This window comes from Oreochromis aureus, linkage group 15, assembly GCF_013358895.1.
Source record: "Oreochromis aureus strain Israel breed Guangdong linkage group 15, ZZ_aureus, whole genome shotgun sequence".
Taxonomy (NCBI): Eukaryota; Metazoa; Chordata; class Actinopteri; order Cichliformes; family Cichlidae; genus Oreochromis; species Oreochromis aureus.
In genome coordinates, this window is record NC_052956.1 from 8,555,849 (window position 1) to 8,583,464 (window position 27,616).

The following is a 27,616-nucleotide window of genomic DNA, read 5'->3' on the forward strand; positions in this document are numbered from 1 at the left end:
GCATAAATCTAAAAGAGACAGGATCCATGGTTTCCCCAGCGATATGCAACAATATGAGGTCTAAAATGTGAACAGGAGGAGTTTTGTTGTGCCTAAATTCATTTAATCTTTTCACAAGTCACCTTCATGTAATATAAAGTTAACGAAGAGCACTGAATTGTCTTCCCCTCTGGGTTAAACAGGACTAAAATTGGGCCACGTCTCTCCAAAATGTGTTGGGGGAGTCAGATGTCAAGAGTTTGCTTCATGAAATATTTTTCTCAAATGGTTTTGTGTTAAATGTGTTTTTGTTGTTGTTTTTTAGGTCCTTTCAGCTTTAAAACTAATTTTTTTTTTCAAATTATGGTCTTCTGTTTATTGGGAAATCTCAGAAACATGTATCTCAAAACTATGCATGATCCTGTGCTGATACAGAAAAGTAAAAAAGCCAATTTTGTAATGTGGGCGATCTGATCCCAGTATTGGTGCTATGGTGACGTTTAGGTAAAGAAGTGAGTGTCAGAAATTTGCAGTGGCCTAGTTTAGGCGCATGTATGAGTGTGAAATCATTCACTTGTGTTTGCTTAACTCCTAGTGAGTGTGCAAATGTGTGTTTGAGTCTGTCTCCAGGGGTTAAAGTGGGATTTGGCATGTTGGGGAACCCTAAGATTGGTTGTAGAGGCGCAGTACGGGTAAAAGAATTACTTGTGAAGCTGTGATCAGCTGACCCAAGCTGCTACCCTGATTTATGGCTCTCTGTGGGTTCTACAAGATATAAGCAAATGTTTCATGAGCCATGGCTGATTTTCCAATCCTTAGACACTGTGAAGCTAATATAAAAGGTAGAATTCAGTGAGTGAATCTAATCAGCATCTTTACCTTAAATATAAACAGATTTTTGCTACCTTTTGATGTAACCTAACACTGATCTTGAATGCCGTGTCTCCTGTGTACCAGTCCAGCATATAGTGTATCACTGTGAACTTCACCATAATAGTACAAGCCAACCTGTTTAGCCTGCTCTAAAATGCTTTGTTGGCCTGCAGTATTTTCATGGAAAGTTTCAACAACACAAAAATGTGCTTCAGTTTGTTTTGCAAGACAGTTTAGAAAAACATAACTCGGCAACACATCATGTATAGATCCAGTATGTGATTTTAAAACTTTCAAATGAATGACAACAGTAAGATTTCAAAGTCCAGTTTAAGCAAACGCCACTTCCTGAGCAGTCCTTACCTCTTGTCCTCTTTCTTACATTTTTCTCCATTTTGTGACAAAAATATTCCTGTTTGTGTACTTGCTGATATTTGTTCAGGGGCTCACAAAGATGCATCTGAGTTTACCTCCTATTTAAAGACATAAAAGTTACTGTTTAAAGCTCCATTCTGTACCGCTATAGCTAGTTGAGAAGCAGTTTATATCTACACCTTGAACGCATCACACGGATGAGAGGAAAGGATGTGTGGAGGGTTTAAGTGGGCTGTGGGATGTCTTTATTTTCTTATTACTGAGCAAGTATCTCCATGAAACATTAACTCATTTGACCGTAACACGTCTTAAGCTGCCTTTTGGATTTAATTGCTCGTTAGTTGACAGTGCCGGAACGCCGGTCCAGATCATTCCGAGCCCACTTTGACCCCTGTTGTTGTGAAAGGGTGCCATCTTGAGACAGAGGAAACTGGCCGCTTGTGTGTCTGTGTGTGAGTGTGATTTGATATTACACTCAGCTCATTGCGCTAGCTCTGTTAGACTTCACATATGACACAGATGTGCAGCCGTGTGTTTCCAGTTAACACAGATTGAAAGTATGTGTGTGCGCGCGTGTGTTCAGGTGCACATGTGAGTCAGTGGGTGAGATGGGGGAGGGTGTGTGGGGGTAGCGGTGTGTGTGTGTGTGTGTGTGTGTGTGTGTGTGTGTGTGTGTGTGTGTTGGGGGGGTCTCCTGCATGGTGTGAAGTTTATGGTCTGGCCTGTACTTTCTACTGCACAGCAAGACATTGACACTGCATCCACACCATTTCAGCTTCATGGAAGTAATCACAGCAGAGCTACCATCAGCAGGATTTATATACGTGGATGTCTTTGATTTTAGGAAACATCCTAAAAACGTGTGTGCAGTTCAGATGTTTCCTAACTTAGTTACTTCTGTTTTTCATTTAAATTCTCTGCCTTTATGTTTTCATTCACAATCGAGTTGGGGAATTAAGTTTAACGGTGCTATGTTAGGATTGGACCCACACATAAAAAAATGACATCTGTTACATTTAAAAAGTTCTTTGGGTTTAAACGTAAGCTTGAGTGAGTCTGTAATGAGTGACAGCTGAGAGAGGGAGAGGGAGGGAGAGAGGAGGAGGAGGAGGAGAAGAGAAAAAGAGGGGGTGGAGGCAAAGGAGGAGGGAAATGGGACGAGTGAAATGTTCCCCATTACTGGAGTCGAGAAGACAGAAGCTGAGCATGGATTGACCTTAGAGACAGAGAGGAAGAGAAAACGCTTGGTTTTTGTGCGGTCGTCATTTTCTAGCCCCTAGATATTTCTTCTGAGTGAAAGGGAGCGTCACAAAAGGAAGCAGGAAAAAAGTCGTCATTTGCTCCCTTAAAGCAGAAACTAGATAAACGTAACACCTGGAGTGCAAAGTGAGGAGAGGCAGGTAGACAGAGACGAGCGATCAGTGTGTTTTCTGATAGTGTGTGTGAGAGACCAGTGAGCCTGCCTGTGAAGGGGAAGCTGGCGGATCGTACAGCTCTGTAATGCTTTGTGGAAGTAAAGGACTGCTAACGGACCCGATTACACCCTGAGGTAAGAAAAGGATCTCCCAGTCTGTATGAACGTGAGTGTGTTTCACGCTCAGAGTAATGCTAGTTATTTTTATTCAAGCAACTGAGATATTTTCCATATTCTTACGTATTTTGCTCATTTGTGAACAAATGTAAGTTGGACATTTGATATAAAATCTTTTTTTTTTTATTATTTGACACAGCACTCAGAGAATTTTTAAAGGTATGGTGACAGCAGTGTTACTGGATTAACCCTTGTTTTACTTAAATAAGGCACTTTTACTGTAATTCTGTGTAAATACATTTTTCTTTGTGCTTTTAATACAAGGGGTTTTTTTTTCATAGTACTGTTTTCACATATACTGTAAAATATTCAACTTGTTTTTTTAATGTTAATGTAGAAAATGTAACCTCATCTGTATTTTACAGTTTTTAAAAGGTTTTAAAAGGTTACAAAAATTGACAATTTTGATCAAAGTAGAATAGTGACAGAATTTTTTTTAAAATTGTGAACCATAAAATCTTATATGTAGACAAATGTAGAAATTGTGCTTTCTAAACCCATCAAATATTAATCCAGCACATCATTGCTGATGTGCTGGATTATATGTTGTTATTCATTCTCCATCCCTGTTTTGTCCCCCTGCAATGAGCTTCCATAATTTATCAAAGAAAATAACAAAACACTTGTTCAAGCACCATTTTTATGAACACTTTTGGATTCTGTAGTGAACTTTTCCTTTTAGAAGAACAAGCAAAAGAAGGAAACACAACTCTGACTAGACCAAGAGCAGCTTCTGCTTATTTCTGACTCTCATATACGCGTTAGTGCTTCTTAAGGCCAAAGAAGGCCTCACGTTATTATTACATCCATTAGACTGAACAAACATCATTAGTAACACAAACAGAGCAGTATATAATTCCCTTTAATAAATCATTGTTATTAGTGTTAATTACCTGTAGCACTTGTATTTTTCCCATAGGGAGGGCTCGGGCTGCGTAGGTAGTGTTCTGGACCGGTCACCTGGCCAACCAGGTCAAAGGTCACCTATTTAAATGGCTCAGGTGACACAATTGGGGTCTTCAAGCATAGTGGCCACCAAAGAGTGGACTCAGAGGTGTGTCGTTTCAGTATTAGAGATGAAACTTGGTGCGTTGTACTACAAAATAAAGGAAGAATAGCATAGACTATCTAAACGCGGGGCTTAGTCATCATTTATTTGTACCTTTCTTAATGTGCTGCAAGTTCACTTCAATAATGTAGTTTTACAATATAGTCCATGAAAATTGTTAAAGTCTGTATTGATCAAAGCCAAACAAGTGGAACAAATGAAAGCTGGATGAAACAGGAAAAATAATGCTTTTAATTGTTTTATTATGTTAAAAAGAAATTGTGATGTGATTAGATCAGCAAGAGAGTTGAGTGAAATCAATGTGTGGAATCTTTTTAAACGTGAAACTAGTTATCCTCGATCCGACTGAAAAAGATAAAACTGGCGAGATGTTAAGAGAGGTGAGAGCCTCTAGACCGCGGGCGACGCGGAGGGAAAGCGTGCGCGGGGATAAAGCTTGACGATAAAAGCTTTTCAGGATCAAAGCCCGCGTGTGCTTTCACAGATCATGCCGGGACAGAAACAGCCCGGCTTGTGTATTTTCAAGTGTGTGTGTGTGTGTGTGTATGTGTGCACGAGGGCTGTGCGTACACCTGCGTGCTGTATGTAGCCCTATGTCTACGTTACATGTGCATTGCAGTTTCTCACGGCCATGCCGCTGATGTCGTGAGTGACAGCCTTGTTAAATTTCACTAAAGCATGAAACGTGACATGAAAGTGGCTTGTGTGTGTGACTTAGTGTGTGTGTGCGTGTGTGTAAAGTGATCCATACTAGGGCACCGGCTAACCTTTGAACCCTGTCTTAAACAGCTAAGTGCTGCTTCTTATTCACTCACAGCAGGACCGTCTAATCAGAACCATAACAGCACAGTGTGTTCTCCACACACACACACACACACACACACACACACACACACACACACACACACACACACACACAAATATTGAAATGTCTACATACCTGGAGTTCAGAGTCTGCTTAGCCATGCGCTTTCCCTGTATACTTACCTGTGATTGCGATAATGTGCAAATGACTGCTTGAATTTGGCCGTGGGTGTGCGTTTGTATGCGCATTTCCATGTATGGGTGTGTGTCTTTGGCACCCCACACGTGCCCTACACCTCAACAGTGTGTTGACACAGTGATTATAGGGCAGCTGGTACACATTGGCCCTCGCTCCGCCTTGCATTTACTGTTCTAATTAGTTCCTGTTGCAAATAAGAGAGAGGAATTTTAATAGAGAACCACTGGTCTGCAGTCTAGCTGCACATACCCTCACACACAGCAACACACACAAATCCCCAGCCTGCGTGTGAGCACAGGGAGAAAGTTTGCGGCTGAAGAGTGTTTTCTTGATTCTTTTTTTTTTTTTCTACATCAGTGATGAAGTAAAAAGTTCCAGCACACTCTAACTGACATGGCCAAATGTCCCCCCACCCACACAAAAAAGTTATGGCTCGTTTTAGTGTCTGTGGTGATCTGTTTAACGGCGAAGACTAAACCCCGTGCTTTGACCTAACATGACCCCGCCGTGACCTTTCAACTCTTTAAGGGTTGAAAATGAGGCTTGAGCGTGAGCTGGAGTGGGGTCACGGGTGAACAAGGGAAAATTAATATCTGTCACTTAGATGGCAGTTAGTACTTCTGTCACAGTGGCGGCTACAGCTACTGACACCACGTCCTGATTTCTTTCTTTTTAAACATTTAACATTTGAAAATGAAAACATTTGTAAGTCAGATTTAATGTGATGTAATTTCCTGTTGAGGTAACTGATGATGCCATTTGGGTTTTTAATGCCTCCTTGGCAGAATTTTCTCTGTATTTGGTGTTGTTCAAAACGTTTCATGATTCTAGTATATGAAGAAAAAAAAGAAAAGAAAAGATCTGTGTTCAGCTGCTCACGTATTAACACGGCGGGTAGTGGCACATGTTGGAATTGGCAGATTTTTATGCGGGATGCCCTTCCCAAATGCAAGCCCGAAGGGATTTGTGTCTCCTCCCAGGACCAAACTGGCAAACTTTAATTTGTTAGTCAAATGTGTTAGCCCCTTCGGTGTTGATACTAATATAATCTGTCCTGTTTATAAACTGGTTTATGAGGCTCATTTATGACACACTAAATGCTTTTTCTCATGAACTGTATGTGTGTGTGCTTAATAACATTTCCTTTCCTCTGCTGTCTCGGCAGGTAAAGAAATCACACAGTGAATCTCATGTTCCAGACCCTTCAGACGTCAGGTACGCTCATGTGTCTGTTTGCATAATGTGAGATACAGAATGTGCTTTTTCAGAAGTCTGTGTGTGTGTTGGTATGCAGTTCTGTGTGTGTGTGCGTGTGTGTGTCCTAGTTCTTTAGTCATGGTGCAGAGAGGTGAGGTTTCACTGCAGTTGCAAGCAGTGATGAGGTCATCAACACTTCCCCAAGACCTCGGTGTCCTAAAACTGCACACCTCCACACACACACATACATCAAACCAAACAGACAAGCAAAGGGAACATGCTGTACACACAGTCAGTACATCAAATGGAAATCAACTATATGCACTAAAGTGCTGGGCCACACCTCTGAATCTTTGAATTCGGTAAAATCAAGCACCCCTAGTGCAGTCTGTCTGTCTCTGTACTACAATGCCACCTCCAGTTTGTGGAATTCCCCTCTTGGGTATTCCATGATCAGCTGAAAGCTTTATTATTGAGGCATTAACATCAGCACAAAAACTGTGCGCTGGGAGCTTCATGGCATGAGTTTTCAATAGTCAGACATCTAGAGTCAAAAAATTTTACAGTGTCAAAAGACTGCTGTAGCATGCTGTGTCTAGTTAGCTGTTGATAGCCTGAAGTGCTGACAAACGTAGACAGTTTAAAAAAAAAAAATTATCCACTTTAACTACTTATCCTAGTCTGAAATAGCTTAAATTGCAGAAACAGAGTAGCTGCAACCTGATAATTTGGAGATTTGACTTACTGCATGCCAGGATCCTGTAGCTTTGCCATTCTTCTCTTACTGCCTGTTTTCCCCTTTTGTCCCCCTTTGGCAGCTTATTGATGAAGCAGTTTATACTTCTTAACAGTCTTGGTATACATCCCACTGCATTGCAGCTTTTAGCTATTTTTCTTTTTCTTCTTCTTCTTCTTTTTTTGCCTTCAGAAGGAATTAACAAGAAGGCACTTTCTTGCATAAAAAAATCTTCTGAAATGTGCTTCTGTTTTTATACTGCAACTGCAACAAAAAGGAGTAGATAAATAAAAAACAGCCAGCTACAGGCCTAAATCTGCTAATTTAACAAAACGCGCCGTGCATCTCGGTAATATAGAGCATATTTTTTCAATGACCGGCCATGATGTGAAAACCAGAGAAGAGTTTATGAAACACCACAACTCTTGCCATCGCCTCCCGAGAGGAGTGAAACAGAGGGAAAAGAGGAAAAAACAAGAAGGGGAGACAGAATCATTTCCTGCTGTTGAAAGACAAAAGAAAAGGATGGATGAAGGGTTTTAAGCACATGATAGAAAGAAAAAAATGGGGGTTGGGGGTGGGAAGTGAGGTGGTGGCGGCAACATAATCTGTGAAAGTTCTTAACTTTTCCCTTGTGTAGCAGATACACTTGAGGCCTTTGTTTGAAGGTAGGACTTTGCTCGTTTATTTTGTCTGCCGTAAACTGTCGTTGACGTCCATGCAATGAACGGGAGAACAAAATGAGTGTTTAGCCGTAAATAAGGAAACAAAAAGAAGAGTTGACCGAAATGGAGAGAGCTGATTTAGAGTGTTTATCTTTCACGCATTCTCCATTTTGCACCGTTTAGCAGGGTCTTTCTCGTTTGCTGAAAGCTATATGTTTATACCCGTCAGTCCGACTGTGGGTTGCAGTCATGTGTGGAGATACTATCTGCCCATAGCATTGAGATGGCCTTCTGCCAGACCGCCACACAGATGCACACGCTCTCTTTTCGTACACACACACACGCGCGCATAAACACACACCGAGCAGCAGCGGCCCGCATTTGTTTTATTCTTCTTCCATCTCTGTCATTTCTGGCTTTGATGTCTCACACAAGAGCACAAGTGTGACCAACCTGCGGGCAGCATGAGTCAGTGCTCACAAATATGCACACACACACACACATTCATAAGAAGTATTGTCCATACACAGACCGATTCAACATGAAACTATAATCTTGGTCCGAATGTACTGAAATGTGGGTTTGTGGTAACAGTGGTGAAAAGTCTGAATAAAGTATTTAATATACATTTGCTTGAAGTCTAAAACATAAAAATGTATTAATAGGAATTTTACCTCTTAGTTAGGGGTTATAGAGCCTATAGAGAGAGCAGTTGTTGCCACAATAAACTGTAATACACAAAAGGCAGACGTTTATTCCACTGTGTGCATCTGCACTCTGTTCATGTCTTACTTACTTCCACTTCCAGTCATCCGCGCACACACACACACACGCAGACACACTCTCACTTTACCATTACCACCTTGTGTGCTGGTTCGTCCCAGTCATGCATGTGGAACACATTGTAAAACTAAAGCATGCTGGCAGGCTGTGGGTTTGTATTGGAGCCCAGAAGTTTATATACACACACACACACACACACACACACACACACACACACAGCCACACCATAAAAGAGCCAGCAGGCCCACATACAAGGTGTAGCCCTCTGAACACATGCTCATGTAAGCTAACTGGTGCTGAGAAGTATGAAGTTTATGACTGTGAGGATCTACAGTACAGCGGGATCTTAACATTATGTATGGTCAATGTAAATTCCCACCTGTGAGAACATATCATGATCTGCTATTCATTAAATTAAAAAAACAAAACAAATAAAAGTAGAAGACAGTTTACCTCTTTTTCCTTGCCATCTTCTGTCCCCAAATAGGTCTATGGAAATGCAGGACCTAGCCAGTCCTCATAACCGAGTGGGAGGTGGAGATTCGACAGGCTCCAAGCTGGACAAGAACAACCTTGGCAGCCCATCTATCACCACCAATGGAACAGGAGGTGAGAAGATGGGAGTTTTAGGAAGTTTTCTTAGGGGCTCCAGTATTTTGTACTCAGCTGTGTATCTGAAACTGAAAGAAAAATAAATGTGTTCGATTGCTTAATAAATCTGCACACATTCCCAGAGGAAGTCAATATGATGGCAAATGCATAGATTTAATAGTTCTCTTAGAAAAAGTGGGCTTATGGGCTCATGGCAACCCCAACACTACTCCAACATCCCACATTACTTTCAAGTAGCTGAGTAGCTCCCTCCCATTCTAAGATACCAGTTTAAGTAAAGAACAAAAAAAAAAAAAAGAACTAAGAATTTTAAAAAATTAAGTTTTATTTTTCCAAAATAAAGGTTGGCGTTAAATTATATGAATCTTTCTTTGTTTGCAGTCTTCTTCCATGAAAAAGGATATCTGATGTGCTGCTGCAACAAATCTTTGCATTATTGACTGCCCACTGTGTCACAAAACCACTGTCTGACTATGGCCAGCTGTAGTCAAAGGCCTAATATCCCTGTGTGGATGCTTTTCCCACATCATCATATTAATGTTGGTCCAGGATGAATGTTACAGCTGACCAATAATGTTGTGATGTCATAGCTTTGTAATGTTGGGGGGTGGGGGGGGGGTGCCTTTTGTTTGTATAAAATTCTCTCCTGGAACAAATGGTAAAGCATTTTCTTTATTAATTTATACAGTAAGATAAATATTGTCTGGGTTACATTTAGATTTAATTTTAGGTCACTCATGTTGCTTTGCTACAGTGATTTACAGTTTTTTATTGCATTAGCTAACTTCTTGGCTAATGCCAACTGATTGCTCAGACAACATCATTCGTCAGTTGCAATGTTTATCCAGGAACAACACCAACATGGGGGATGTCAGATACATAAATATCAAATATACTATATATGAAATAAATAAATAAAACCTATATGTTTCCCTTTTTGAACTAAACAAACAAGATTTGCTCATTTTTAAGCTTAAAAAGGTGCTGGTAAGCCAGATTGGTTACATTTGGACAGGAAAAAGCCAACAGTTTCTCCATGTTTCAAGGCTAAACTAATCTGACCCTCTGAAAATGATTTTAGTCCTTTCTAATTCTAAACTAGAAAACAAATTTGCCAGTATGTACGTTTACTTGAAATGCTGCATAAATGTCCGTGATGTATTAAAGTTAAAGGGTGAATTATTTCTTTGAAGAAAGAAGAGAGCCATTGATGCAGGAACTATGAACTTACTGATTTCTATTTTTTTTTTACATTGTGTAAAATGTAGTTGAAAGTCTAAACTCCTCCATTCAGAATACTCATTGTCTTTTATTCCTTTTTTATTAAATATAATCTTAATGCCAAAGGAGGTCCAATGCACATGTTGAAAGTCACTTAAGGCAAGAGCATTTGATGAGAAAAATGTAATGCAATGAAATTTATTGCAAAATCATCAGTCAGAAAGCCTTTCAGCATGTAGAGATAAATACTTTTTGAGGAAATTATAGAGATGGAGGGACACACGCACATACAAATGCATGCATACACACTTCCACGCTGGCATGAGTTCTTGAATAAACCACTGGAGAATGTGTGTAAACACACGGCGAAGCACTTCGGCTCTCCTCCGCTAACGGCTTGGCAAAGTGTCTGTATGTGTGTGTTGGAGAGCAAGCTCAAAATCCCACTGGAAACTATTTCCTCTACAAGAGCATTAAAGCATCACTGCTCTCTTATATGTCAACACCAGTGAGCCCGCTCCTCTCTTTTTCTTTACTCTGAGTCCGTATGCGTTTCTCCTTCTTTCTATTAATCTTTTTTTCTCCTCTCACCCTTGATCTTCCCACTTTCTCATGCTCTGTCCTCTGGAACAATTTCTGTCAGGACAGTTTGATGATATAGCACTGGACATGGTGCTTTTGTTGAGGGGCCATCCTTTGATCTATTGCTGATTTACCAGGCGGTGGAAACCACTTCTAATAATAATAATAATGTCATGGAAAAAGTGAGATGCTGCATTTTAGTCATTTTGATGTGTTAACATACTCGCAGTCACAGAAATAGCCATGCTCAGTGTGGGCTAACAGCACACCGAGACCGTATTAGAGCACATTAAATCATTTTTGATGAGCTCACAGTTAATGATTTAAGCAGACAGAGCTCGGGCTTCACAGAGAGCCAAAACAATCTACATACTCAACATTCCCCTCACCTGACATCAGCGAGCGCTCAGGCCCACAGGCCATCTCCATAGCAATTCATTTGTCTTCATTACAGCTTGTCCAGTGGATTGTATTGTTCCCTTAGGGGATTAATGAAGTTGTCCTGAACTCAATTGAGTTTTCAGATGGTTGCTGGTGATGGGCGTTTTAGAAAAGAAACCCCTGAAAAACATTATGTAGAATGATAAACTGATTAACAGGTGTCCTCGTCTTTTAAAAAGCGCAATCACGTGATGATAGATGAGCTGCTGATTAGAAGAATAGCTCGAGACTTTAGCAAGAACATATTTGTATAGACAGAAATATCAGGAGATTAATCTCATTGCTGTTTGTTAAAGCAGATACAGTTGTCATGTATTATAATAAAATAGCTGTATCTTAAAAGTCGCATATCCTTCTACTTTGACATATTAATGTTAGTCTCACATGTCCCCAGAATGTATATGTATTTATATTTCTCACTCTAACTCAAGCTATCTAAATGTGCCTTTTTGTGGATAAATCAGGGATTAAATGTGTTTAACCAAAATTCAGTTCAGTTTCATTAGCTACACCCAGTCCTGACTACTACCAGACCTATTAAATCAAGAACTTATTGAAACAGAATCTGTATGACAAAGTGAAATAGGCTGATAGACCTCAAAAAGTCACAGATCATGCCACCATCTATAGAAATGTAAGAACTGTTTAGAATCGGTTAAAGTCATTGGTTGGAAACTGTTACAAAGCCATTTCCAACCAATGCATTGGGACTGCATGGTGAGAGCCATTTTCCACAAATGGAGAAAACTTGGAACCGTGGTTAACCTTCCCCAGAGCGATCAAGCTACCGAAATTACTCCAAGAGAGCATCGACAATTCATTCAGGAGGTCACAAAAGAACTGAGAATAACATCTAAAGAACTAAAAGGCCATACGTTCCTTCAGTTATGGTCAGTGTTCATGATTCAACAATAACAAAGAGACTGGGCAAAAATGGCACCCATTGGAGAGTTCCAAGGAGAAAACCACTGATGACCAAAAAGAACACAAAGATTCACATTTGCCAAAAAATGTGATGATGCCCAAGACTTCTGGGAAAATATTCTCTGGACTGATGAGACAACACTTGAACTTGAGTAGATTGAGAAGATTTGAGTTCTGTTTTATCTGGCATAGAACTAACACAGTATTTCATAAAAATAACAAACCAATAGTCAAACATGGTGGTGGTAGTGGGATGGTTTGTGGCTGCTTTGCTGTTTCAGGACCTGGACGATTTGCTGTAACTGATGGAACCATGAATTCTGCTCTCTACCAGAAAATTCTGGAGAATGAGGAGAATGTCCGGCCATCAGTTTATTCCCTGAAACTCAAGCAGGACAATGATTTGAAACACCAGCATTCCACCTCTGAATGGCTCTGGAAATATAAGGTTTTGGAGTGGCCTAGTCATAGTCTGGACTTCTGATTGAGATTCTTTGGCATGACAGGATGATCATGCTTGAAAACCCTTTAATGTTGTTGAATTGAAACTATTCTGCAAAGAACAATGGGCCAAAATTCCTCCGAAGTGACATGAAAGACTTACTACATGGGTTGCTGTGTGACTTTGTGTGACCAATTGAGGCAGCATCAGTTCTTTCTTCTGAAACATGCTCAGTTTCAGAAAGTAGTTTTATTGAATCTTTGATATCATAAAGAGGGGATATCCTTAATATGATCATCACAGCCTTCTGGTTATGGATGTGAGCACAGGAGCCCAATCCATCCATTCTCTTCCGTTTATCCAATTCAGGGTCGCTGGTGGGCTGGAGCCTTTCTCAGCTGTCTTAGGGTGAGAGGCAGGGTACACCCTGGACAGGTCGCCAGTCTGTCACGGGGCTAACACATAGAGACAGAAAACCATTCGCACCACATTGACTCACCCAGCTATTTTTCTTTTCTCTTTTTCCCTAAGGGGCAGCCAATTACAAGAAAGTTTGCATAAGTGGGATGCCTTAAAGGGAAAATTATTCAGACAGAGAATGAATTGAAGGGCTTACCCAAAATCCAGTGTGAGATAAATAAAGGTTATTTTGACCTACACCCAAATGGATATATTACCTTTGCTTTAAGACTCAAACTAGACTTAACAGGTGGGAGAATTTCATCTGGCTTTGTCCAAGGGTAACAAAATCCACCTACCAGCACCTCTAGAGTTCGGAAATCAGTTTGGTTTAATCTGTACAAAAAAATCGGCAGGTTGGGGGGTTATATATGCCTTTACTGACGTTTTGTTTCTAAGCTTTTGGAGCGCTGGGAAGCAGCTGTTCTACCAGTTGTATAAGCTAACCATTTCCTTACTCTAGCTTCATATTTAGCATAGAGACAAAATTGTTACTGACCGTCTTAATAACTTGGCAAGAAAGTTATTAAGACTTTCTTGCCAAGTCTTAATAACTTTCTTGTTATTAACACTTGAAACATGAAAGCAAGTCGATGGGGAAAAAAACACAAGCCTTTAAATATTCCCATAATATAACTATTTTGGGAATGTTCTTTTTTCTTTTATATTTAACGCAAATGTCTACGAAAAGATCAGTACCATGTGACCCCGTATACCTTTGACCTGCATCTGGTTTTCAGTGGGTCGTATCCTCATCACCTTCCCACCTTGCACCCCTATAGGTGAAAGCATGACCGTTCTTAACACGGCTGATTGGCTGTTGGGCTGCAGCAGCCCATCCCCTGCCACAGGCTCCAAGGAATATGGTACAGAGGTGCATGTGTGTGAATCCCAGAGCAAAAATTTTACAGCAATACAGTAAAAGCATAAGGGATGCCTTTCTTTAGTTTTAGCTAGCCACGGTTGTTGACTTGTTGTTTTTGTTTTTGTTTTTTTTTTGGTTTGGTTTGTTGGTTCTTGCCAGAGTTGCTCTGACTGATTTTTGGTTTGCTGTGAATTTTCTCTCTGCTTTCTGAATCTTCATTGTTTTTCTGCATCCCAGTTTATTACTGTGTGTGACGTTTCTTTCTCTCTTTTTTATTTTTTTATTTTTACAGTATATTTACAGGGTTCCTACCAAAGACCCTCTGAAAAGAGGCGAATTTGAGGGCAAGAAATCACAAATATTTGCTAAGGATCACTTTGCATTAATTCATTTTTGAATGTGTTACTTAGATTTTATAGTTTTCAAAGTCATCCATATCTTAAAAATAGCATCAGAAAACAATGACGAAGTAAAAAGCTTCGAGCATAGTGGTTACAGAGAGCCATTTAAAGACAGTGAAATTCAATAGCGCTTGCAATGGGAACCCTGCACGCAGCATTAAGTTGACATGCTGGAATTGCATGGACGTTTTCTGCTCTTACCCACTAAGGTTTGTTTCTGTCTGTGTGTTGTGGAAAGTTTTTACTGCTTTACGCTAATACTGACCTTTTCCTTTTCCTTTAAGTGAAAACAGAGCCGTTGAACAACAGCGATACAGTTACTACGACAGGGGACACAGCCCTGGATACATACGCAGGCTCAGGTAAAGCACAGACCCTTGGATAAATATTCACATAATTCATAAATATCACCAAAGTCCATACCCGTCAATCGGAGTTTATTCATTAATCTGGCATTAAGAATCCAAAAGGAAGACTAGTAATTTGCAAAGCATCATGGGCAGGATAATGGGTGTGGACTTGTGACAAAACCAGAAGGAGAAGTGTATTTTACATAGATAATTTTTAACTTGCTTCCCCAAAACAGCTATTGCTAATTTTAAATTTGCAGGCTTGAGTTTAACCTTTTGACCGTGTTTTATTTTTATTTATTTTTTAGTAGTAGTAGTTGTATAAGTAGTTGTGATAGTGGTCAGAAAGCTGATCAATATATAATATACATTCTGTGATTCAGGTGAATATACTGTTTTTTTAAAAAAAAAGGTTTGAAAAAGTCAAATCCCTCTGCACTTGGAGTTGCTGTAAGACTAGATGGAAAAAAAAAAAGAGGACAGTGAGTTGACGATTGAATCAGCCATAGATAGACGCAAAAATTTAAATGCCTTCTGGTCTCCGCTTGACTTGCTGTTTTTTTTCAGATGCACAGAAGTCACACAAACACCATCATCCATTTGAGCTCACTGGTAGACCTGCTGAAAGCTTTAATCCTGTGAAATATTGCCTGTCCTTGGATTGCATCATCATCAAAGGCTGGCAGAGGGATAAGAGAGGGGCAGAGACATTTTACACTTGTCTTTTTTCTTTTCTTTTTTTTTTAGACTCACACACGTCCCCACTCTCTTTCACACTGTAAAACACACACACAAAGCCATTCCACAAAACAGAAAGAGGGGTTTAAACCCAGCAGGGTGTTTGTCAGTACTGAGCTCCGACATCTCAATGACCACAAACAGACATTGTGTTTTACTATGAGGCCCACTGTAAGGGTTTCAGGGACTGCGGTGATCTCTAAAGGAAGAACTTGGCTCCCCTCCATTCAAAATGCTTCAAATTATGTTTACTGGAACGGCATCTCGGCTCAAATAAGCTGGAGGCCCCGAATTGTCCTGCTCAGGAGTGGTTTTGGTTAATGCTCAGAAAAACAGCACTTTTGAGTTGACACCATCCGTAACATGTTTTTGCCTTGTTGTTCTCGATTATTTTGCTGTTTTTAGTAATCACCAGCAGCGGGTACAGCCCTCGTTCAGCCCACCAGTACTCCCCCCCTCTCTACCCATCCAAGTAAGTCTAAGTTTTAAAACTGAACAGGCATCTTTGTTTACATTCTGTAAGGTTAGCTAAAGTTGAATTTTACTCAACGAAATAACTCCTAAATGCTATAATCTACCAAGTAGCTAATTCACCTACACCTACTGTCACTTTCCTCTCTCTTATAGGCCCTACCCTCACATCCTCTCCACGCCGGCAGCTCCTTCCATGCCGACGTACACCGGCCAACCTCAGTTCAGCAGCATGCAGCAATCAACCGTCTATACTGCTTATTCTCAGACAGGCCAGGCCTACGGATTGTCTACCTATGGTGTGAACCAACACACGCTGAAGAAGCCACATAGTTATACCCACACATGTCCATACAAAAACTGCAGACAAATGATTTTTTGAAGATTTACAAACTAAACTGCAAGTGTTGTGTGAAAGAAAAAAATATTTTAAAGAAGGAATCTTATTTATATGGTATTATTTTGTGGTAGAAGACATTGTTCAAACTCAAGCCTAAGTTTTCCCATGCAACTGGGTTGATGTGTTTGTGCTGAGTGACTGGTTTGGATGCCCTTTAAAAACTAGAAGTAAACTCATTATGCTGTATTATATTTGGGGAGAAATTAAATATTTTCACCCATTCAATCATTGCAACTGGGTACAGCCAAAGATTCGAATAAACTGAACTGAAAGTGAACTTGTAGCAGAATGAGGATAATATGCAGTTAGATCCATAAGTATGTGGGCGATGAAACAATCTCTTGTAACTTTTCCTGTTGTACACCACCGCACTGGATTTTAAAACAAGCAATCACGATGTGATTGAAGAGCAGACTTCCAGCTTTAATTAAATTGAATTAACAAAAGTATTGTATTAACTGTTTAGAAATTACAGCCATTTTTTATACCAGTCTCCCCATTTTTAGAGGCTCAAAATTAGTTGCGCAGTTGACTGTTATTCAATGAAAAATTAAGCAGTTGAAAATGTGGAGTTGATTCAAAGTGTTTTTACATTACATTTTGGTTACTCTTCATTAAAACTGTCAAAATGAGGTCTAAAGAGATGTTGATGTAAGTGAGGGAAGCCCAAATAAACCTATCAGAGAGACAGTGCCCAAATCAACAATCTGGTTGATCTTGGTGTTACTGCCCATCTCAGCAACACCAAAAGTCTTGAAAGAACACCGAGGCTAACTAAAGCGGATGAGGACAGAACTATTTCCGTGGTTAAGAAAAACAACTTCAGAACATTTAAACACATCGGGAACACTTTCACGGAGATAGGTGTGTCATTGTCAAGGTCTACAATCAAGCAACACCTTCATGAATGGAAATAAAGACCAGCAAAGTGCAGACCGCTGGTTACACTCAAGAACAAGAAGGCCAGAGTGGACTTTGCCAGAAAACATCTAAAAGAGTCTGCACAGTTCTGACAAAAATCTTTGGACACATGGAACTGAGATTAATGTGTATGGGTGCCAGTGGAGCTGGGTCACTAGTGTTTATTGATGATGTGACTGCTGATAGAAGTAGCAGGATGAATTGTGAAGTGTACTGGGCTTTACTCTCTGCTCAGATTCAGCTGCAAAACTGATTGGACAGCACTTCACAGTGCAAACGTTAATGACCCAAAGCAAACTGCAAAAGCAACCAAGAGTTTCTGAAAGGAAGAAAAATAGAGACTCTTTCTGGTGGGATAGGCTTTTCAGTCACCTGATCACAGCCAATCAGAGCATGCTTTGCAGTTACTGATGACAAAACTGAATGCAGCGAGACCCTCAAACAAGCAGCAACTGAAGGTGGTGGAAGTAAAGGCCTGGCAGAGCATCTCAACTGTGGAAGAAGCATTTAGTGATGCCCATACTATCTTGACTTCCCTTAAATAATAAATAATCCTTATATTTAAAATTAGGTTAGTTTGTTCAGTATATTTCGAGCCTCTAAAACTGGGGACTATGTATATATAATGAGTTAATGCAATACTTTTCAAATTCAAATTTTATTTGTCACACACAACCATACACAGTACGACATGTGGTGAAATTGCTGTGCAATACCCAACCATTAAATGACAGTACGAATTGACAGTAAGATTTACATATTTACAGATTACTACAAAATTTGCAGATTTTAACTTAGAAATTTACAGTAAAAGTGTGCAAATAACAGTTTACGTAAGAAATTATGAATAAAAAGAAATGAGAAGAGTCCATTGTTGGGGTGGGAGAGGTCCATCATAATCTTCCTGGCTTTAGTCTTGCACTGCTTGGTGTAGATGGACAGCAGGTCAGGAAGCTCTGATCGAATGATGCATTCAGCCGAGCGCACCACTCTTTGCAGATCTTGTCTGTCCTGCTTGGTGCTGTTCCCAAAGGTGCAGATGTTTCCCGTCAGGACGCTCTCAATGGTGCAGGAGTAGAAGATCTTAAGCACCCTCAGTTGCAGATGGAAGTCTCTAAGTCTTCAGAGGAAGAAGAGACTTTTGTTAAACTCTGCAAATTAAAGCTGAAACATTTAATATCATTATTTTTTTTCTATTGCCATAGACCTCGGTGTGATGCTTCCCGGCATAAAAACAGAAAGCGGCCTAGCCCAGAGTCAGTCTCCTCTGCAGACAGGCCTCAGCTACAGCCCCGGCTTTACCACACCTCAGCCTGGACAGACTGCCTACTCCCCCTATCCAATGCCAGGTCTGTTTATAATCCAGCCTTTTATTTAACTTAAACATTTTTGGTATTTAAGTTCTTGCTAAAAAGGGGGTTAATTTTTGAACAGGTTCCAGTTTCACTCCTTCCTCAGGCCTCTACACCACCAACAACTCTGTGTCCAACCCCGCCAACTACACTGCCACACAGCAGGTACGACTGCATGCATTTGTGAACACAGGTTGGTCTATCAAACGAAGCTAATGTGTTAGCTCTTTGTTGTCATTTTAATGTGATTATCTTATAATGCTGTCTCCAAAGCAGAAAGAAAGAAAGGGAAAAAAAAGATCCGAATTTCATATTAGTTGCATTAGGATTTCAGACCAGAAATGGTTTTCCAGGCATGCTCCCACGCAGTTTTCATCATCACAATGCAAACTTGCAACAGGGAAAATTCTGGGAGAGAAACAGACAATTAGTCTTTGTGAACGAGTGTTATGGTCTGAATATTTCTCTATGTCCATATGATGAATTGCATTGTGGTAGTAAAAATGCTTAAAGGGGGATTTTAATGTCTCACTATGATAGATGTGGCTGTTTACAGGAAGAAAGTCAAGGTTTGGCCCATGTGGGTGGATTAAGGGGGAATATAGTGTGTGCGTTCGTGTGTGTACTCGTATTACTCATGTTGTGGGGACATAAATCTTTTTAAACAGTCACACTGTGGGGACCTGCCTCCCTTTTGGGGACAAAGAAGTAAGTCCCAGTTGCATGAATTGCAACATTTAAGTTGGTTTAAGGTTAGGGTTAAGCTTGTTGGGTAAGCATTAAGAAAGTCGAAGTCATGGTTGGTCTCCGGGAAACAAATGCAAGTCAAAGTAAAAATCTCTATGTAGAAACAAGCTTACTTTCTATGACTATGCATTTACATTTTTCCTTTACTTCTTTCGATACTTCAGAGCGTGCGCACACTTGTGCACTACTGTTGCACTACTGTTGCACTGTATGACTACACACCAACTGTGCCTTCTTATTGTGTGTGGCTTTGTTTAAGGACTTCTGGAGATGGATGTAGTGACAGGTTTAGAGAGCTGACTCATAAAAAGCGTCCATCTCCACTGGGTCTGTAAAAAGCAGCAGCACGAGGTTTTAATTGTTTCAGAGATATAAAATACAGAAAGGCAGGGACAAAAGATCAGAGACATGAGAGGGAACACTTGTAAAATCTGTCCTCAGAAGTCAGACTGGTCCTTTCAGGAAAACATCTCCGTCTCCCTATTTCTTTTTGTTTGCTTGGTATGTCTTCGTGTGATCATAATTCTTGTTATTTTCCGCAGGATTATCCCTCATATACGACGTTTGGCCAAAACCAGTACGCTCAGTATTATTCCACCTCCCCTTACGGGACGTACATGACCTCCAACAACGTGGATGGCACCGGTTCCACAGCAGCCTACCAGCTGCAAGATCCCACCCCCGCCATAACCGGACAGGCCGCTGAACTTCACCCAGGTTTGTGTTAACATGGGCATAGTTTAGAAAGAAGCAGTCGAATTACCAACACCACACCCCGGCTCTAACTTCATAAATATGCAAACAAATGTCAGAATTTTTTTTTCTCCACTTCTGATTGCGGTTTCATAATCTTGTTTCCACAGTTTTAAGTTAACCGAGTTCAAAGCCCTCTTTCTACTATGATGAAGCACAGGAAGTAACTTTAGACTGTAGCCATAGTTACCTGGCATTGCGCTGGCTAATTGGAGAATCGACATGTGTTTACATTAGCGTCCGAGACTTTGATTAGAGACAAGTCACGTTAAATATTGCACTTTGGTGGGCAAGCCGGAGGAGAAAGCGGGAAGCAAGAAAGACTTAAACTGCACACTTGTGCTCAGGAATATGGATTCGTGTTCGGCTTTTCATTTTTTCCATATTATTATTTGGTTTATTTTGGCTGTAATTCAGGAAGCCTGATTAAAGGAGCTTATCATTCTTCCTGTCACTAGCTCTTTTTCTTCTGCTGGCTTTCTCACTTTTTCTCATTCGCTCTTTGTCCAGGAGTGTCTTTTTTTTTTTGTCACCAACTTTTTCATGTGTGTGAGTATCTTTATCCACCACCACCCCCTTTTCTCCCTGATTGAGACATAATAATATGCGAGCCGAAGCTCAGAGTCTGGTTCTAGTTACCGCGCAGCAGTGGGAGCATATGGCGTTAGGAAAGTGTGTGTGTGTGTGTGTGTGTGTGTGTGTGTGTGTGTGTGTGTGTGTGTGTGTGTGTGTGTGTGTGTGTGTGTGTGTGTGTGTTTGAGCCTTTGGGAGCATTCCCATGTATTCTCCTCAAGAAAATTGTATGTACTGTATCTTAGCAAGAAGCATCACATTACCTAACCTAACTAATTTATTGCACACTTCAATCTTCCCACTCCCCTGTTAAATCTTTGCATGTGCACGCTGTCATGAATCAGTCAGAATACCGGTGGTACTTTTGTTTAGGTTTCTTGGTAGCCTTTAAGTTGATCCGTCATGCCAATTACCTTGAATTATTAAACCTGACAACATGGCTTATTACTGTACAGGGTTTGAATTATTGCTTCTCCTGAAGTGGCTACAACTCCAGAGCACCTGTGGGATCACCTCAAACCACATCATTAGTGCTGCTTTTAATGGAGTGACTTTAGTTTGTGATTGCTTGTGCAGTTTAAGACAGATATTTGATCACATGTAAATTTAAAATGTTTCAAAAGCCCTGTGTGTGTTTATATACACTCTCAGGGGACTTTGATACAGTGCAGAGCCCTTCCACACCCATCAAAGAGCTGGATGACAGAGCCTGCCGGAGTGGGGGGTCTAAGTCTCGGGGCAGGGGCCGCAAGAACAACCCCTCCCCTCCTCCCGATAGTGACCTGGAGGTAAGAGACTAGAAAACATACACCGAGAGCACCGAGATTACTGAATGAATGCTCCATTCAATTCTCCATGGACACATGGTATTTTCTTTGATCTTTGTCCGTTTTGTTTACTTTAGTCTCCAAATTCAATCAAGGAGAAGCTATTAGAGTCATTGTCATTGTCAATACAGGCCCTTATTTACTAATATGCGCATATGTAAAACAAACAAAAAAAGTGTAGATGATATATTAACATCAGATTTATAAAATCTGCACACCGGACTATTTTATTTTTACTACTGTGCATTATGTTAGTAAATCAAACTGTGAAACAGCAGGGTTGTGCAATCTGCATACTGCTCCGTCCCGATTTCTCTATATAAGGAAGCATTTACCGTCAGGTGGAGCAGGGAAAAAAAAGAAAGAAGTGGTGACAGCGTTGTGAGAGTTGAGCCTGCATCTCTAAAGCAAGAAAGTAGGAGACAGACTGAAGAAACGGAAACAATCGCGTCCAAAGACAAGGACAGAAAAGGCGCCCTCTTCATAAAGCGAGGCTCCGGCTGAAATAACAGAGGTTTAGAATATTGTTTCTCCTGAGAACGCTCGCTGTGGCTCAGGTTTGGACATCAAAGCTGATGTGAAAAAAAGGCTAACAGAATATAAGAAAAAGAAGAAAACAGATGGACGACAAGGAGAACATGATCTGTCAGCCTGTGATGAGAAACTCATTAAAAATAAATAAAAAGCACCAGTGGGATAGTGCCAAGATATTAGACTGTAGGTGATGACATCCAGCAATAATAGAAGTCATTTTTAATGGAAGACCAGATAGTTTAAGATAAGAGAAAGGAATGCTGGGATATGTTTAAGTAAAAACTTTAAAGTCTGCATCTTTATATCTCCTATTTTGTTTTCTTTACATACAATTTAATTTTGGGTTAAATCTAACTGTAATTCTGAGCATTTTATTGATTTATGGTGTTTTTGAAAATGGTAAATAATAACCAATAGGCAATAATAGTACTATAATAGTCATGCTATCATCTTACTATAATGATTGTAGCCTAAGTTTGTCTGTTTCCTAACTCCACCTAGACAATCATAATATTTTCATGTACAGATTCACTTCTACATTTGTTCATGAAGTATAAGTAAATTCGGGTATGAAAATGTTGATAAATCAGTAACTTGTGCTTGAAACATTTGTACTTAATAAATAAATGTACTTATTAACTAAGGGCCATTTGTAAAATTAGAAGAATAGACTCAAATTTCTTGCATTGTGTCTTTTTTGTTGTGATCTGCAGAGGGTGTTTGTTTGGGATCTGGATGAGACGATTATTGTCTTCCATTCTTTGCTCACAGGCTCCTATGCACAAAAATATGGCAAGGTAAGACTGTTTTACTGTGTCACCATCGTGCTATGTTAAGTTTACTGTTCGTAAAACTTCTACATGTATCCACGCTTGACTGCCCATTGGATTTACGAGCAATGAACCTTCACATAGTGCCAGATTTAAAGCTTGAGCATCAGTTTGACTACTAACACAACTCATAATAGATCATCCGTAATAACCGAGCCAAAGAGAGGAGGGCCTAATCTTGAACTTTACAAAAGGTGGGCATGAAAATAAAGCCAGTGTTGTTTCTTGAACCTTCAACTCCCCAAGTGAGTCTATTCATCTAGATACTCATTTTAAAAATCTGGTACAAAAAGAAAACAAAAATTGTTAAAGTAGAACGGGAGGTAAATTTTACTATAACTCACACAGTTAAATGATGACACCTAATGTTACGCATTATTAGAGGTGTGGCGTGTTGGTGCTGACACCAGCAGCTGCACCCAGCAGCTGTCTGCTAAGCTGCACCTCAACTATGTAACGCAGCCTAAGTACACCAAATGATTCAATAGTTTGTGCAGCTAGCTTTAGCAGCAATAACTTGTTAAATTGTGTGATGTCCACAGCACTTAAGTGGCGTTTAGGTCTGGACTTGCCTTGTTTGTTGTTTTTTTCTTTTTCTTTTTCCTTTTTCAGTCATTCTGTTGTAGATTTGCTGCTGTGCTTGAGGTCATTGTCCTTTGTGTGACCCAATTTGGGCCAGCTTTAGCTGCTAGACACATGGCCTCAAATTTTACTCCAGAAAACTTTAGTATACAGAGCAGTTCATGGTCAATTCGATGACTGCAAGGTGCCGAGGTCCTGTAGCTGCAAAACAAACCCAAACCATCACCCCGTGTAACCACTGTGGCAGACAGTTGGTATGAGGCATTTGTGCTGATATTCTGGGTTTGATTTTCTCCAAACATCACACATTATGGCCACACATCTCCACTGTGGTCTTGTCTGTTCAAAGGACATTGTTCTAAAAGTTCCTGTGGTTTGTTCAGAAGCAACTTTACATCCCTAAATTCTGCCTCCATGTTCACCGTGCCCGGGAGCCTTTCTTCTGGTAACACTTCCAAACTAGCAATTCTTGTTCAGTATTTTTTCTACCAGTAATTGCACTGTCACGAGCATTTAGTATGCTACCACAGACCTGTAGAGTCTAAGATGTAGCTCTTGGGGTTTTGGCTATTTGTCTGAACATTTCACGATATAACTTTAAGGTGAATTTGCTGGGGAGATTTGGGCATTATGTTAACACACACCTGAATGATCTGGACTATCAAACAGCTAAAATTCCTGCTGTTATAAGGGCGCTCACACTTGCTGCTTAGTTAATCAAGGGTTTACTTACTCTCTTGAAGAATTTGATGGTGATGGTTCGCTGTTCAGGCTACTGTGCCCTTTGGTGTAGGGAGGTGTGGAGCGTTTTTTTGGTGGTACATGGCCACATTCTGAAAGCATATCCCACCTCTTCTTTATATTTACAGGTGGAAAATAACATTAAATGCTAGGTTTAATTTTAGCTTTGAAAGTTAATGTTTTCTTGAAAAGATAAAATCAACATAAATTAAAATTGGTAATTTACCATAAATTGATAGATTATATAATGTAGTGAGGATCTATTAGTGAAGCAGATTTTTAGGGATACTAATACTCCACCTTCATACACCATCTCTGAAACCGGACTTTCCATCCTCACTTTGATTTAATAATGAGCACGCAAAGTGAATGCGCTTCATTTGTCTCTGTAGATTGTTTAAAATGACATCAGCCACTTCAGGAATGTTACGGTCAATTTGGGAAGATAATCTCATGGATTATAAAACAAGTCTTAAAATGTAGCTATTAATAATTGCCAATGCTTTCCTTAATTGAATGATAATTTAATGTGCTAATTTCTTACTTGGGCTGATGTTTATTCCACTTTTCTCTGTGAACTTATTTGGTGGTCTCTCCTTCTCCCATAACAGCATCCCTGTTTATAGTTCCCTTTATTTTAATAAAAAATGTTCTTGGCACTGATCTGTGGTCATCCCGTGTAGCCAAGGCTGCAGATTTTTATTGGGTGATGTCGTTTCCTGTGGGCACCGGTGTGGCCACCAGCCCGCCTGTACGGGCTTTGCATCACAAATCCGTTCTGATATTGCTGTTTGGCAGTCGAACAAAAGCTGGCACAGCGCACGCACAATTTGGAGCCCAGCTTGCATTGAGCCATAGGAGCCCAGGCTTTTTACAAATAGGGTTTGCAGGCATTGATGTGCTTCCTAGTTGTTCTGCATTTGTGGACTTTAATGTTTGGCAATTGGGATTTAATGGGCATAAGACAGGCCCTGGTGAGTTGTAAAAGGCCATGTGCATGAGCGAGGGAACACACTCTTGATGGATAATTCAGTCTCTTTGTGTTGTATTTACTGTAGAGAAGCACTGAATTGAACGGTAATATCACAAAAGAAGCTTGTGACAAGAAGTGAGGTTTTGCATTTGTCTTGACTTGCAAACTAGTGAATTAGATGTTTTCAAGGACTCAAATCGGGGTTTAATGTACCCTCTCGTAGCACGCCATGTCGGATTACCCGCATGGCTCACGACAACTGGCAAATCATCGGCATTAAAAAAAAAAGGATATGCCCCCTAATATTTGCCTGAAAATATTTGCGAGAGAATTTTTTTCACCTCATTTCCTGCCGCTGCCGTTGAGAAATATTGCAGCAGCTGTGTCTGTTCACACCTCACCCAAAATAGTGTTTACACTATTAACATAGAAACCACAAGACCTAAGTGCCCCACTCATGGAGCTTTGAGGATACAGCTGCTCCAAATGATGTTTTGCCTTTTCGTCAATACAAGCATAGATGTCTTTATCACACAAGCCAATCTCACTCTCCGTTTCTTACTATACTTAGTATGCTGCTCACATCATGAGGAAGTGTTGAGTTTCCAGAGCTTAAGTGATACCAGCGAAGGTGAAGAGTGCATCTGGATTTTTCTGTGATAGCTTGAACTTGACAAAAAAAAAGCCAACAGCTTTTAAGGAGCCTAACATACATAGCTGGTGTCCCTTGGTTCATTATTTCTGTGTCTCTGTGACGGATGTTAAAGAAGTAAAAAGAAATCCAGTCAAAATCGCTGCTTTCCAGAGACGTTCTGGACAAGTGCAAAAGTTTTAAGTTTCTCTTACTAGTCAGACTTTTGTGACACTTACATCTCTTACCAAGAAATCAGTTGCAACTAACAATTTATAATAAATAATTCTCTTTTGTGCAGTAATATTATAATAGTTATTTAGCAATAACAAGTAAGAGTTATTGACTTTTGTATGCGCGTAGAATATAGCCAGTGATGTGTACTAGTGGAGATTTAACAGGTGCTCTTCAATCTGTCGTTCACTGTGTCAGAGATGACAAATTTCCATAACATGTGTAGTCATGGCACAAAACTCATTACCTTTTTTCTCAAAGTATACGTGGTGACAGTTTTGATTAAATGAAAAAGACTTTAGGCGATCGTCCCCAGTTTTCCTCACCGTTAGCAAATGTTGATTTCAGATGCACTGCCTTTTGCACTTTCTGACACTCATGAATGCCGCCAGTTTCTCTCGCTTTCCGTGCCTGACCACCTCGCCCGCTCACTTTCACTCTCCGTCCTGTTAGTTTCTTTCTATTCTGGTCGTCTGACAGCGTCAGCGAATCGTGCGGCAAGCTGTCGACCCTTGCTGACCTATCACAGATGATGGTTTTTGCAGCTGAGCGCTAGCCTGGCAGAGCAGGCCGCGTTCTCCAGAACGCCTTCACACACACACACACACACACACACACACACACACACACACACACACACACACACACACACACACACACACAGACACACAAACCATTCACACACCACATACACTCCAGGCATCTCCCTTTGAGGGTACGTACAATTTGCAACACACACACATGGAGGGACACAATCTTGCTCCCCCCCTCAAAATGTAAGGAATGCTGATGGGACAGAACAAGTGCAACCTGTCTGTCAGCGTCTGCAGTGATGAGCGGAACGTACCAAGTATACAAACAGGGGTTTGTTGGGGGGGGGGGGTGTCTAATGTGGTTTTTGAGATGGGAGGAAGCAATAACTCTGGAAATTTGTTGTCATGTTGATGTCATGATGATGTCATCTTCCTCTTCTCGTAGGACCCTCCCATGGCGGTAACACTGGGTCTGAGGATGGAAGAGATGATCTTCAACTTGGCTGACACACACTTATTTTTTAATGACCTGGAGGTGAGTCACAGCTGTTAACATTGTCAACAGTTGAAGTTTTTGCTCTGTCTTCAGCTTTTGCACAAAGAGTAATGTTGAGGATGTCATTGTTCCACTGATTTGATATGCACACCTTATCATACACCAGCTGGGACTGAGCAAATGGCAGGGCACACCACTGTCAAAATTCATGCTCACAGTCACATCTTAAGCCAATTTACAATCACCAGTTATCCTAACATTTTTTTTTTTTTATAACGTTAATATGTTGTCTTCTCATTCATCTGTATTTGTTTCTCTATTGTTTTCTCTTGTTCTTAACTAATTGTGAAGCACTTTGGTCAACTCTGTTGCTTTTAAATGTGCTATAGAAATAAAATTTGAATAGAACTGAATTGAATTAACATAATAACTTTGGGCTGTGGGAGGAAGCCTGAGGTCCAAACCATTACCCAGTTAAATACAACTGCTGCCCTCTAGTGGTGAAAAGGAAGTTAACATACTGTAAATGTCACAACATGTCTATATTCTATCTTTAGCACATTGTGCTTGTTATAATTGTTATTTGTATGTGTATCTGTATACAGGAATGTGATCAGGTGCATATTGATGATGTGTCATCAGATGACAATGGCCAGGACTTAAGGTGATTATTTAAAAATTAACTTTTGTGTAAAGTTGGGGTATTCATTCA

The 27,616-nt window shown here is 40.3% G+C and overlaps 1 protein-coding gene across 5 annotated transcripts in view; it reads left to right on the forward strand.

Moving 5' to 3' along the window:
- eya4 (EYA transcriptional coactivator and phosphatase 4) overlaps window positions 1-27,616 on the forward strand; it is a 51,560-nt gene that overhangs the window by 16,962 nt on the left and 6,982 nt on the right. For 2 of the 5 annotated variants that reach the window (XM_031726210.2, XM_031726209.2), the window contains exons 3-15: window positions 6,056-6,105; window positions 8,759-8,880; window positions 13,735-13,818; window positions 14,503-14,580; window positions 15,712-15,778; window positions 15,934-16,076; window positions 18,304-18,447; window positions 18,533-18,615; window positions 19,740-19,914; window positions 21,175-21,311; window positions 22,598-22,681; window positions 26,854-26,943; window positions 27,510-27,568. In XM_031726210.2, coding sequence (XP_031582070.1) covers window positions 6,056-6,105; window positions 8,759-8,880; window positions 13,735-13,818; window positions 14,503-14,580; window positions 15,712-15,778; window positions 15,934-16,076; window positions 18,304-18,447; window positions 18,533-18,615; window positions 19,740-19,914; window positions 21,175-21,311; window positions 22,598-22,681; window positions 26,854-26,943; window positions 27,510-27,568 — 1,316 coding nt within the window. Of the gene's footprint in view, window positions 1-2,397; window positions 2,777-6,055; window positions 6,106-8,758; window positions 8,881-13,734; window positions 13,819-14,502; window positions 14,581-15,711; window positions 15,779-15,933; window positions 16,077-18,303; window positions 18,448-18,532; window positions 18,616-19,739; window positions 19,915-21,174; window positions 21,312-22,597; window positions 22,682-26,853; window positions 26,944-27,509; window positions 27,569-27,616 lie in introns of those variants that run through there. The other 3 variants (XM_039599425.1, XM_031726211.2, XM_039599426.1) reach the window with 2 other exon arrangements.